Consider the following 13,244-nt stretch of genomic DNA (forward strand, 5'->3'; position numbering starts at 1 on the left):
GCTGCAAGTGGTACTTGGCCTACCCAACTTCCTCCGGGTTGGACGGTCGAGTGGGATCCCTCCTCGGACGGCGAGGACACGGATCATTGATGTCATGATCGGCTTCTTCATGATATCATGCAACAACGTCTAGCTTCCGCTTATTTATTCCTGCTGCTTGAAAACTCTGCAAACTATGTTTGGATTTCGAAACTCATGTTGTAATAAATCAATGCACTTTGTTTAATCTAGATGGACTGTTGTAATATCTGTAACCACTCACCATCGTGTGAGTATTGCTTTCTCGATCCTAAGTTAAGTGGTTTATCGGATGAAATCTGATGGACGACCAAGTTGACTTGTTTAATGTACATGATCGCGTGTTAGGCGACTTAAGTGTGCTTTAGCCATGTTAATTTGGGTGGTTCCGCCACACCAGCTTTGTGGGAGACTATAAAGCTATAGTGTAGGTGATAGATTAGAAGGGGAAAAATATATATGAAGGATCATGATGAAAAAATCCCCATATGAGAGGACCATGGCGGCACCAGCGATAGGGAGGTGGCCACGTGTGAGGAGGAGAACACTTGGAACAAATGTGACCAATTTCTCTAAGTGGTTGCACGATGATGAGGCCACTGTGCTAACCTCACGCATTTCCATTTACTACTCTAGATTGGTCAATCAACAACAGCCCTAAACTCAATATCACCTCCGATTTGGCCTCCCGTTCGATCTTGGATCGGCAGTGATGGTGTCCCGTCACCGCCAGACCATCAACCGCCGGTGAAGTCTATTAAAAAAATAAAAGGCATCGCTAGAGCCCTGCCACGTTGGTGGAGCCCGCCACCCACTGCAGTAACTTAGAGGGACATAGCTAAGGATAACGTATTTATTGACCCAAAAGCAAAGTTTATAATGGGAAAAAGATGTAACAACCATAAGATAAAATTGGATCATGCATATATGGGGCTGTAGCAACCGATGATCGGAGAACAAAGAAAGGAAAGGAGATTTGGATATAATAACAACTAAAAAAATGTGAAACTCAAAACTAAATTCTAATTATTACTTCTATAGTATACATTGAACATTCTACCAAAATATAAGGATTTTTTTAATCATAGCAAAAACTTACAAACAAGAATGCACATCTTAAATAAAAAAACCTAAAAAATTATATTCATGAGAAACATGTATAATATTTATGTTGCTTCAGTAAATACCAAAAAATTATGTTTATATCTAAGGTATTACTTTTTCTTTTTAATTCATGTTAAAAAAAGATACGCCACAAAAAATGACCATAAAATATGATACATTGGTCTGTTACCATAACACCACTAAAAAAAATCATTTGTCTATTTATTTTTTAATAACCCATCCAGATACTGGTGAAAAGGCTAGCTACCCGCGCTATTTGCGTGGGCCATCGTGCTAATTATCTTAATACAATAGTGTTAAAAGAAGCCACCACGTTCGCCGAGAGGGTCTAGAAATTTCCACGTTAATCGAAAAAAGAAAAGGATATACACCGTCGGATTTTATGTAGATCTAACGGTCTATATTAAATCACAGAGTCCATATCAAATAAGATTAATAAATAGATAAATTAGGATTTAAAAACAAGATATACCCAAATAATAACGGTAGAGATTTTTCACTAGAGATATGGAAACCCATGGATGTTACACGTGCTATTCAAGTCAATCAATCCATGTTGCATTAGCATTAGGAAACGGTCCAATTAACTTTTCACAGGTGACGCAAAAAATAAAGATGATTTGTATTAGTATTAGGAAATAATTTTGATTCGGAGTGTTAAAAGAAGCTAGGGAACTGAAAGACTATATATCAAATACAATTGATAATAGCTAAATTCGGAATAAAAATATATATTCCTTTAATTGGTGAAAGAGAAATAAATCTAGACAGTTGATTATTGCATGCCTCAATCATAAACGTCCGTGAGACATAATGTCACAAAAATATAATTTAACATAAAAGTATGCCTACCGACGACTTTGGAGTCAATTGGATAGAAAAGTTCATCTCCAATTACTACTACCATATATATAAGTCGAATTATAAACAGTTATTTATTTTCTATGAATAAAAGAATAATCTTACCGTGGCACATCCACGATATAAACAATAGACGGCATTTCTAGACTATATATCACCGCCCATGTTACGTTGTGGAGGAAGAAAGGTCAAGCAGATCGGCAAAGCCTCATCGACGGCTCCTACAACGAGCTCGGCTGCAGACTGGATTTGGAGAAAAATGCCGTGGCTGCGGTGCTTCCCATGAACTCGGCAGTAAATTAAGTGAACGTGATGGAACGGAGTTGAGCACACCAGCCAGTAATGTATTTGACGGCGAGCCAGGTGGCAGTGTGAATGTTTAGTGGAAAACTAGAAGAAAAGGAACATGAAGAACGATACGGACATGCAAGGAGACATAGAACCATGCATCTTGGTTGGAGAATTTTAACAACGAACCGATGATCATGTATCACTAGAAGAGACCAATACTCCAATAACGACAAGCGTCACTTGGGTCCAGAACCTCTACTTAGTCCTACCAAAAAAAGTACTAGAAACCCAAGTAAACGATTGATGGGAATGGATTTAAACGCAAGGAGCATGCATCAGACAATTAAAAAGAGCTTGCTGAATTGAGCCGCCGGAGTGAATGGACGATTTTACTTGCGATTCAAGTGTAACGGCTGACGGGATTATTTAGATGGGTCTATGCGGAATATAGTATTTTAATAAAAATTCACATGACCTTCTTAAAACACATATCGGTTCATAAGAAATATGAGAAATTCACGGTTCCAAAGTATGGGGAAAAAATCTGACCACACATTTGTGTGGGGCCATCGTAAGTGTTAACGGCACACTTGGATTTTGCCCAGCCTTACCTGCCAATCGTCGGCTTGCCAACTATTTGGTGGACGTTTTCGCTGCCCGCAGTTTGCTCATGCCCGGGCGAGAAAATGAACGGCGCATCCTCGGGAGCCAACATCGTGGGCTTGGCAAGCCAAAAATTGGCACCGTTCCAAACAGCTGCCAACGGAGCAACGGCAAGCCAATATTTGGCAGGGCGTGAGTTGGTTGTAAATTGTAATCCAAACGCGTCCCAAAAACCACCATGTTCGCTCTGATGGCCTAAATTATCATCTAATTAAAAAAGTAAGAGTTAAGTTTTGCATAAAAAAATTAAAAAAAGTATGCTACCGTCGTGGGGTAGCATGGTAAGAGTAGAGTGAGTGTGTAGCTCCATGTACCTCTTGCTGACTCATTTTTTTTACGAATCACACAACACAGACGTAGGTGTTCATAAACATGTACTCACACTAGCCCCTACGAACACACGCACGCAACCCTACCTGTATGAGCACATCCGAAAGACTGTGCCGGCAAATCCTCGAGATTGACGAAATCACCACTAGCGCCTTGCTATTGATGGATATGTCGCCTACCACTAAAAGAATAGCGCCGGTTAAATCCTGAAATAAATCTAGGAAAATGCGAGCACTAGTGCTGAGTCATATTACACCTACTTCGTGATATGCTTTGATGTGCCACATATCTTTTTATCTTAAGACATGACATACCCTTGATAGGTAATATAATTTCAGTTAGGTAATATAATTTTTGTTTGCATATAGCATGCTGAATTTTTATTTCTTGAAAGCAAACTATAAAGTATAGGACTTATTGACTATTCCAGAGATTTTTCTCTTGAGACGGTTTATTACCACTTATATTTAACTTGCTTCTCTTTATTTATTTTTCTTTCTATATTATACAAATAAGCAATGTTGGAGCCCAACTAGGATATGTAAAAGCATTTTACATAAAAGTGAAAATATTCTTATACTTCCAATCATACCAAGAACAAAGTGCACAAGCTAACGATAGAAATAGAAGAGAGGCAGGGCTATGGGTCCTTTTGAGAAGGTTTTCCCAGCTCTAGAACAAGAAGATGTTGAAACCAGAAAAAACTACTTCACTAGCTATCGAGAGACGTTTCTAAGATGGAGAAGCCCCAGCTCTAGAACAAGAAGATGTTGAAACCAGAAAAAACTACTTCACAAGAAGATGGAGAAGCTGGAGCCCTGAGCCCTCTCAAATGGGTCCTAAAAAGCATTTTCAAACTAGAAATCGATAAAATTGCTCCACTTAGAAAGTAATTCAAAAATCAATGTTTGGCATGCATATAGTGTTTGACGAGAAGTAACAACAAATCAACGATGCATCCTTGATGACCGAGTGTAGCAGGCAATGCTCCTTGGGGCGTGTGCGCGAGGGAGGGGGGATCCCTTTGTAGCTGCAACAACAAATTTGTTGATTAGAAAAAAGAGCAACAACCTTAAGTCAATAACGGATCATGCATGTATGGGGTTGTGGCAACCGGTGATTGGAGAACAAATAAAAGAATGGAGTTTTGATATGATCAAAACTAATGAGGAAACATTCACTGCTCATTAGTATTTCTATTCAGACTCAAAAACTAAATTCTAATTATTAATTTTGTCATTATACATCGAACCTCTAAACTAGACATTTTACTAAAATTTAAGACTAATTTATCACGGTAACAAAAACTCACAAACAAGAATACTTCACCCATAAAAAATCTAAAAAGTATTCTTGATAAAAATGTATAAACCTTTATATTACTTCTGTAAATACCAAAAAATATATATCTATATAATCTATTCCATTTTCTCATGAATTCATGTTCCAAGAAGATACGCCACAATAAAAAGAACATAGACAATGACATGACTACAAACAAGTATTTCCATCCATTTATTTTGAAATAAAATATCCAAATATTTGTATAAAAAAGCTAGCTACCCACGCTATTTGCGCAGGCCACCTTACTAAGTTATAACTACGCCATGCGAAAATGATTTGCTATTGTTTACGGTTGGAATTGGAGATTTTTATGCACATTCCTTAGATGTCAGAACATAGTGGTAATAGAGCTGATGCATTTGGATGTTGTACAGGAAACAACACAACAATTCTGGAGGAATGAAGATAGATTGGGTGGAGAGAGAGATGAAATTGGCCTTCTCAAAAACACAATCAGAAGTTTGACTCATGATGTTTGTTTTCTTATGGAACTGAGCCAATAGGAATGCAATTAATAGGAATTTTGGCATCTTCATTCCTTTGCTCCAAAGATCATCTATGGACAAAGTTTCCTAAGGATTCGGATCCTACAAACTTTCTATCAAGATCCTTTAAATCCAACGGAGGCATTAAAATTCTAGCATCCATATTTATAATCTATAAAATACCTTTTATTTTATTAATTTTAGATCTAGAAGAAATTATCTTTATCCGGCTCATATATCATTCGATTGATATATATGAGAATAAATATATACAACCCAATCCAAGGAAGTACCCACGTCTATGGGCCTTAATGACCCAATCCAAGTTAATTTGTCACTTATGCGGCCCGTATACGAAAAGCAGGGTACACTCACGCGTATATTCCTCTCAAAAGAAAAACTCACGCGTAATACAGATACTGACATGTAGGCCCCCTCATGAGTAATACGGATAACTACCACCAAGCATTAAAGGCATCTTCCCCACCACGGATGACACGTGGGCCCGAAAACTTCGACCACTTTCGCGAGGCTGCGGAATGCCCGAACTGACCCTCCAAGAAGCACAGGGCGGGCGGAAGAAAGCACACCGTGAAAACTCCCGCCTCCAGACGAAAATAACCTGAACCACACCCACACAGTCACTGACGGGTGGGCCTCACGACCCCCAACGATCCCAAAGCCATCGAAGCAGCACCCGCAGGCTAGCCCGAGATCACGTACTCGTAGCGGGAGGCAGTAGCCAGCGGCGCGCCGCGCGGCCAATGGGAGGCGAGCCCCCGGATCGGTGACGTGGCGGAAAAATTTCAGATCCCGCGCAAACGCTCGCCGCCCCCGCCTTTAAAGACCGCCCCATTCTGGCCCCCTTTCCCCCTCCACTCGCCTCACGCAACGCACACAGGCACCACCCGTCACGCGGCGCACGAGCACGCATCCACTCCCACGTCGCCGATCCCACCCGAAGGTACCGAGAGTTCGAAATCTGGATCACATGGTTGCGAGTTTGGGGCTGTTGGTGTGGGTTGTTGCTGATTGTTTTTGGTTTTGTTGGATTTGGTGCGGCAGGTTCCGAGATGAAGTCGAGGGCGAGGTCCAGCGGCGCCGACTCCAGGTACGATCCGATCCTACCGTCTCCTTCCCCCCATTCTCGTGGTATTTTTGGTGGTGGTTTCGATTCGTTTTTGCTTGGGGGTTCTGATGGGGTCTGTGCAGGCTCTCGGTGAGGAAGAGCAAGGCCGAGAAGGACCCGAACAAGCCCAAGAGGCCTCCGAGCGCGTTCTTCGTCTTCATGTGAGTGCTGTATCCATGCGGCTTTGTTGTTTTTATTTTCCTCTCGCGTTGTTTTGGTTTCGTTCTGATCGATTGATGTGATTGTTTCTGCAGGGAGGAGTTCAGGAAGGACTACAAGGAGAAGCACCCCAATGTGAAGCAAGTCTCTGTGGTAAGCGTTGCTTCCTCGGAATTCGTCTTTCGATTCGAAACTTTTTGATGGTTTTGTTGTGATTCTGATGCTTGTGGCTTTGTGAATCGCAGATTGGCAAGGCTGGTGGTGACAAGTGGAAGTCCCTGTCCGAGGCTGTGAGTTCGCTTTCTCCCCTCTGAACCGTGTGAACTGCGTAGTTGGTTTCGATGTGCCCTTTGGTAGTTTGAGTGTTCAAATTTCTTCCGGTTTTGGGTCCTCTGCGTTGTGCTATCCTGTGGTTACCTATTGCAATGTTAGATCTGCGAAATTTCTAGTGTTCCTCGTTCAAATTTTGACGGTTATGCTCTATTAGGTGGTTGCCAGTTCAAATTTCGCTCATGTCTTATGGTTAGGAGTGTTAACTAGTGGATAAGTTGGGGATGCTTGTACCAGTCTCAGTCTTAGATCTATGAGCTGGTGATGTCCGCTTCTATTCTCCGGATTCTTACTTTTCGGTTCAAGAGATTATGAATTTGAACTATGTTTTGTTCCATTCCGTGTTGAAACCTGTTCATCCATAGGAGTGTATTGTTGATGAACTTGCCATTCAGTTGCTGTGATGCTCTGCTGCAGTACAAATGAATATGATTATTTATGTTTGAAATTCAAACTGACATGAAACACATCACTGTCCTGACGTTGCTATGTTACTGAAATGCAGGAGAAGGCCCCCTTCGTGACCAAGGCCGAGAAGCTCAAGGCTGAGTACACCAAGAAGATGGACGCCTACAACAACAAGCCGGTATGCTTCACTCCCCAGTCTCCACTTGCATCTCCTGACAATGCCTGCACATTCGTCTCTACTGTACATGGAAGTGATGTGTTTCCTGTGACATCTGCTTTGCAGTCTGGAGGCCCTACCGCGTCTGGTGACTCTGACAAGTCCAAGTCCGAGGTGAACGACGAGGATGAGGAGGTGAGAGCAGCGCCACCTTCCTCTTCCTTGTACATTCCGATGGTGTTTTTCACTTTGCCTCTGAATCCCAACCTCACTGGTATTGTTGGTGTCTGGAACTTGTTTTGCAGGGTGACGAGTGATGCATGGAGCTCTCGCCCACCAAGTCGTTGCAATCAGTAGGGAAGTCTTCGTCGTCGTCTGCCTAACCCGGCGGTGCTGCTGTCGCTGCTCCTTAGCCTCTGGATGCTGTCTGTCCTTCTAGATGTAGCAGTAGTAGTTGTCCCCTCTTGGAGTTGGTAGTTGCTAGTGTCCCTGAAGTGAGGCAGTTTAGCTGTAGTGTGTTCGCTTCTTCGGCACTCGACCGTTGTTGGAATGTCAGTCTGCAGTCTGTACTTACCCCCAAGCATCCGTGCGACCGTGCCTGTTTTATCTCACATCTTAATAGATGAGTTTTTGCTGATCAGAATTCAGTCTCTTATTTGCAATTTTGCATCATCTGTTCATGTTGTCAGTTCGATTATTGTGATCTGGGTTGCTCCGTGCTGTGTTGTGAGAATCTGAAGCCTTGGTTGTCGTCCATCTGAATATTTTGCAGGCATGACTCTCATTTGCTGTTATCTGGCCTGAATACCTGTTGCAACTATGGAGGTTGGTCTTGAATTGTTTCTTCCTGAACTGGATGGTTGGAATGACCTGAGTTGCCCATGACGGATTTTGATCTGTTCTGTCGATCTTGCAGTCTGGATCTGGGACTTGGAATGTGCTATCATGGTTTGTGGGCACGTTCTATCCGGAACTCAATTGTAGTTATGCAATCAACTCCCCTAATTCCGGGGTGCTGCCGCGGCTAACCACGTGGTCCACGTCGCGTCCTTTTCACGGTCTGGTGACCGCAGCGCGCAGCCTCCCGCGGTTCTTGGCTTATCGGCTCTGCGTTCGGGGAGGCCCTCTGTCTACATAATATTCCTAAATTAAGAAGAGAATTTGGAAATTGTGTCAGTTTTGCGACTCGGGGTCCGGAGTGCTCCGTCCCGAGGTGTGAACCTACATGTCCGCTTCGTGCTCTGGAGGTTTTGCGGCCTGTTAATTGGGGGTGTCTTCCCGGGAGCTCCTGTTAATTTTGGGTAAAAGTTGGTTGTCGTCTGCTGCTTTTCGACTGCTGGAATTGCTTCCGCCGGCGCGACGCGATGCATGATTGCATTGTGCTGAGGCCTTGTTTAGTTGGCCAATTTGGGAGGTGCCAAATTACTGTTACAGCACTGTAGCACACTGTAGCGTTTCGTTTGTATTTGTGAATTATTGTCCAAATATTGACTAATTAGGCTCAAAAGATTCGTCTCGTAAAGTACAACAAAACTGTGCAATTACTTTTTAATTTCATCTACATTTAGTACTCCATGCATGTACCGCAAGTTTGATGTGATGGGGAATCTTCTTTTTGCATAGTGTCAAAGTTGGAAGTTGGGAGTAAACATGGCCTGAATAGTCTAGTCTGATTTGACGCAGCGTCACGTGCAGAAGCGTTCGCAAACGGCAAATCGCAACTCGTTCCAACGGCGCCAGAGCCCAGAGGCCAGAGCGACGGATCGCCTCAACGGCAAGACGCCAAGACGTCACGACTGGGGGGAAAGGCAGACGATCACTGGGAGGAGTGACGCCATGTGCCTTTCGGCAGCTGCGCATGCTCGCTCGCGGTAGTACGTTGCTCGGAGCACGACCGTTGGAATGTCAGTCTGAACTTTACTCAATAGTAGTACGAGACTCCCGAGCCTGATTTGATATTGTGCAAAAAGAAGATTTTCCATCACATCAAACTTGCGGTACATGTATGGAGTACTAAATGTAAACGAAATCAAAAACTAATTGCACAGTTTTGTTGTACTTTGCGAGACGAATCTTTTGAGCCTAATTATTTTAATTTCGTCTACATTTAGACATTTAGTACTCCATACATGTACCGCAAGTTTGATGTGATGGAGAATCTTCTTTTTGTATAGTGTCAAAGTTGGGAGTTTGGGAGGACTAAACACACCCCTAGTAATGTGTGCTTGCTTCATATCTCAGGTCTGATCAAATATGGCACCAACTGCTAATTGCTGGACAGAGTCGTGTGGGTGTGACGTTAACTCAGGATGTTTCACTGGCAACGTTATGTGAATGTCCTGATTAGCCGTTGGCATCGCCCAGCCTGACCAAGTACGGTGCTGCTGTAACTGCTGGATCTGAAGCTGTTAGTTTTGCTGTGAATGTCTTGTCATCTGCACCGTTTCATCTTCAGGTGTCAAGTCAGTCATGAACGTCAGCCTGGATTTTATGTTCACTTTGGGATTTCTAGCCTTTGAGGACTGGTTTTGTTTTTGCTCGAATGACCTGAATCACGCTTGGCAAGCTGTAATCAGTTGATCTCTCTTTCCTGCACCACCAACAGTTCAGGGAATGTGAGCTGCGTCGTCAGTTAATTAATATATGAATGTTCAATGATTATTATTTATTAGGAGAACTCACAGATAGAGAATAGCGTCATAGCACACCCATCTTCAGGAACGGTTCAACTTTCAGTGAAGCATGAAAGATATAGGAATACGACAAGTAAAGCTGAAGTAGTCGATGATTCGGTATGCTCTTCACATGCTCGTTATGCATGGCCCTAAGCATGCTTCTTCTGCAAAAACAACAGGAGACATCCTCAACAAAATGACCATATATACTACTTGAACAAATTCAAGATGCTCGCTATGTGAATGAAGTGACTAATAAAGGGGAAAATCATTTGAAAACTGCAACATTGTCTGGCAGCAGAATTATGGACCTATTAGCCATACATCTCGAGTTGTACAGGAACCGCTCACAATCCGAGGATGTGTTTACATAAGGGTAATTTGAAGCAAACACTAAAGCTGCAACTAAACACCTCTATCCAAATACGCACTGAAGAACACGCATAGAAGTCTTCTCGTTCCACCATCACTATAGTTTATCAGCCACAATTTTCGCATGGATCAGTAATAACATTGTTTTTTCCCCTTTGGAGTATATTCAATTAGCTTTGTAAAAAAATAAAATACACCCGCGGTCCCTGAACTTGTCTTATGGCGTCATCCGAGTCCTTAGACTCTTAAAATTCGTTTTCAGATCCTCAGACTTCTCTCAAGGTGTCATCTAGTCAGTAAACTCTCAAAATGCATATGAATTACAAAAAGGTAGAAATTGAAGTTTTTTTTGGAAATGAGAAATTGAAGTTTCGAGTTTCATAACCTCAACAATTAATTTATTCACCCTCTCCGTCCGGAACACCGTGGTGGGCTGTGACCGGTACCCTGACCTTAGCTATTAGTTCGAGTTGGAAACGAACGCCCCTGTAGCTCGCCGACGCCAAGTCGGATCTCCTCTTTCCTCTCATCCTCTACTTCGGGCCTGTTTGTTTCCACCCTCCTAAAACCTTAGCTCCTAAAAGTGACTAAAAACTGCCTAAAGTGCCAAACACTCCTCCTAAAAAGTAACTAAAATCTTTTAGGAGCCTAAAAAATTTTAGTCCCCTCACCCCCTCCTAAAACCTCCTAAAATCAGGTCTGGACTCACACTACCCCTCATTTATTGCCCCCTCTCTCTCCTGCCCGACTCCCGCCACCCATCTCCCGCCGTCGCCCATCTCCCACCACCCGCCGCCGCCGCCCATCTCCCGCCGCCGCCCAGCACCCTCAACACACCCACGCACACAGGCATGAGCCGGCAACGCATGGCCGGCCGTGGCCTTGGCTGGCGGATGGGGAGCGGTGCCGGGAGACCGGCACGGCGAGGGAGAACGGCCGGTGATGGGCGCAGGAGCACCGGGGCTTCACCACGACCCCGGTTTGGCTGCTCGTTGGGGACGAGGAGGCCGGGGAGGTGGTGTTCGGCGGCTTCGCCCGAGCTTGGGCCGGCGGCAATGGCAGCCGCGGGATCTGACATCCCCGGTGCCAGGAGCTATGGCGGCGGACAAGGAGTGAACAAGGGGGAAGAGGAGGAGGTCAGGAAGCCGTGGGAGGCGGCGATTTGAAGATGGTGGAGCGGAGGCCGGGGATTTGGTCGGCGGACAGGCTCTGCTCAGCTCGGTGTTTCCAAGGCTGGAGGAGGAAGAAGAGATGAGTGAGTGAGTGAGTGAGAGAGAGAGAGAGAGAGAGAGAGAGAGAGAGAGGAACAGGGGTAGCGGGTTGGGGGCGGCGCCAGCGGGAGGAGGGGAGGGGGCAACGCCTGCGGGATGGCCAGCGCCGGCGGAGGGGCGGTCCGAGGCTGGCGGCGGGATGGCCAGCGCTGGCAGAGGGGCGATCCGGGGCTGGCGGCGGGCGGGCCAAGCGCCAACAGCAGGGGCATGCAGGGGCATGGGGGAAGGGCATCTTGGGTATTTTACCACTTTATTATTGCCTTTAGTCACTTTTAGGAGGTGGAACCAAACATACTTTTAGGAGGTGCCTAAAAACTGACTAAAATCTTTTAGGACCTAAAACTTTAGGAGGGTGGAAACAAACAGGCCCTTATACTGGGGAAATCTAAGTAGACAAGATCTAGAGAAAGATCAATTGATTAACCGGATCGTCTATCAATGGCAACCTGCCATCTCTGGAACCGTCCACTATGCATCCACCAGCTCTCTCCACCGACGATGATGTTGCTGCCGAGTGCCGAGGAAAGCCTTCCCTGGCTGCTCCTCGAGCTGAAGGCCTACGTCGCTAAGTACGGTAACGCCACTACCGCCTTCTCCAGCACATGGGACGGCAAGCGGATCCAGGTCACCTTCTGCCCTCGCCGGCCGCTGCGCGTTTCTTACATGTGCGTCCACAGCCCTGATGCCGCTGAGATCCACGTAGAACCCACGATCCTCGCCATGGAGGACGACCTTACCCTCCTCGGAATCACTGTCGGTCCTCGAGATGACGTAAACGACAATATCGACTACTACGTCTACGCTACTAGGAAATGCGCCATCAGGATCGGTTGGAAACCCTCCTTTAATACCGGTTGTGCAACCGGTACCATTAATTTGGTACTAAAAGGGACCCTTCAATACAGGTTGAAATAACCGGTAATAAAGGGTTATTAAAAAATTAAAAATAAAATCCCTCGCTGGCCCCGGCCCCCGCCGCCCCGGCATCCTGTGGCCCTCGCCGCCTCCGCCCTCCCGCCGCCCGCCAGCCGCTCCCGGATCCCGCTGCTCCTGCCGCCCACCTACCCCGCTCGCCGCCGCTCCCACCGCCCGTAGTCGCCGCCGCCGCCTCACCTCGCCCCGCTGTTGCTCCTCACTGCCGGTGAGGGGCGAGCGGAGGGGGAGGGGAGGGGAGGGTAGTCAGAATGGGGAGCACTCATCATGGCACAGGAGAGGAAAGGGAGGGTGCTGTGAGTCTGAGAGAGAGCGAGGAGAGAGATAGGAAAGGGGTGGGGGGATGGGGATAAGACTGGCGCCATGCGGGTAGCGGGGGGGGGGGGGGTAATCTTGAGGGGTAGAAGCCAGTTTAAAAGAAACATTATTTCACTGCATCTTGTAGCAGTAGAAGCCATTAAAAAGAAGCATTATTTCACTGCAGAAATGGACAATCCTCAGAGAAACAAGTGAAAATAAAACATAATAGATCATTGCTTACCAGTGCACCCTCAGAATAACGTAGTGGTGGCTTACTAAATGTTGCCCAAAATGCACATTAACTGTAGACACAAAGTCCTTAAACCTGGAAGAAAGAGATGCGTTAATACATACTGGAATAGTTTAATTGATACCCAATAACCTTAGTAGCTT

The 13,244-nt window shown here is 45.3% G+C and overlaps 1 protein-coding gene across 1 annotated transcript; it reads left to right on the forward strand.

Annotated features, from left to right (window-relative positions):
• The first annotated feature begins 5,950 nt into the window (after positions 1–5,950).
• LOC101783173 (HMG1/2-like protein) lies at positions 5,951–7,947 on the forward strand. The gene is made up of 8 exons (XM_004957520.3): positions 5,951–6,081; positions 6,183–6,228; positions 6,330–6,407; positions 6,501–6,558; positions 6,651–6,695; positions 7,241–7,321; positions 7,427–7,495; positions 7,606–7,947. The coding sequence occupies exons 2-8, from the start codon at positions 6,191–6,193 to the stop codon at positions 7,615–7,617; spliced, it is 381 nt and encodes a 126-aa protein (XP_004957577.1). The 5' UTR covers positions 5,951–6,081; positions 6,183–6,190; the 3' UTR covers positions 7,618–7,947.
• The last annotated feature ends 5,297 nt before the right edge of the window (positions 7,948–13,244 follow it).

This window comes from Setaria italica, chromosome II (genome assembly GCF_000263155.2).
Source record: "Setaria italica strain Yugu1 chromosome II, Setaria_italica_v2.0, whole genome shotgun sequence".
Classification (NCBI taxonomy): domain Eukaryota; kingdom Viridiplantae; phylum Streptophyta; class Magnoliopsida; order Poales; family Poaceae; genus Setaria; species Setaria italica.

Excerpts from the sequence above, each read along its gene's own strand:
- LOC101783173 (XM_004957520.3), top strand. The coding sequence starts at position 6,191 with ATGAAGTCGAGGGCGAGGTCCAGCGGCGCCGACTCCAG. Across the intron at positions 6,229-6,329 it reads TCCAGCGGCGCCGACTCCAG|GCTCTCGGTGAGGAAGAGCA; the intron begins GTACGATCCGAT and ends GGGTCTGTGCAG. Across the intron at positions 6,559-6,650 it reads ATGTGAAGCAAGTCTCTGTG|ATTGGCAAGGCTGGTGGTGA; the intron begins GTAAGCGTTGCT and ends TGTGAATCGCAG.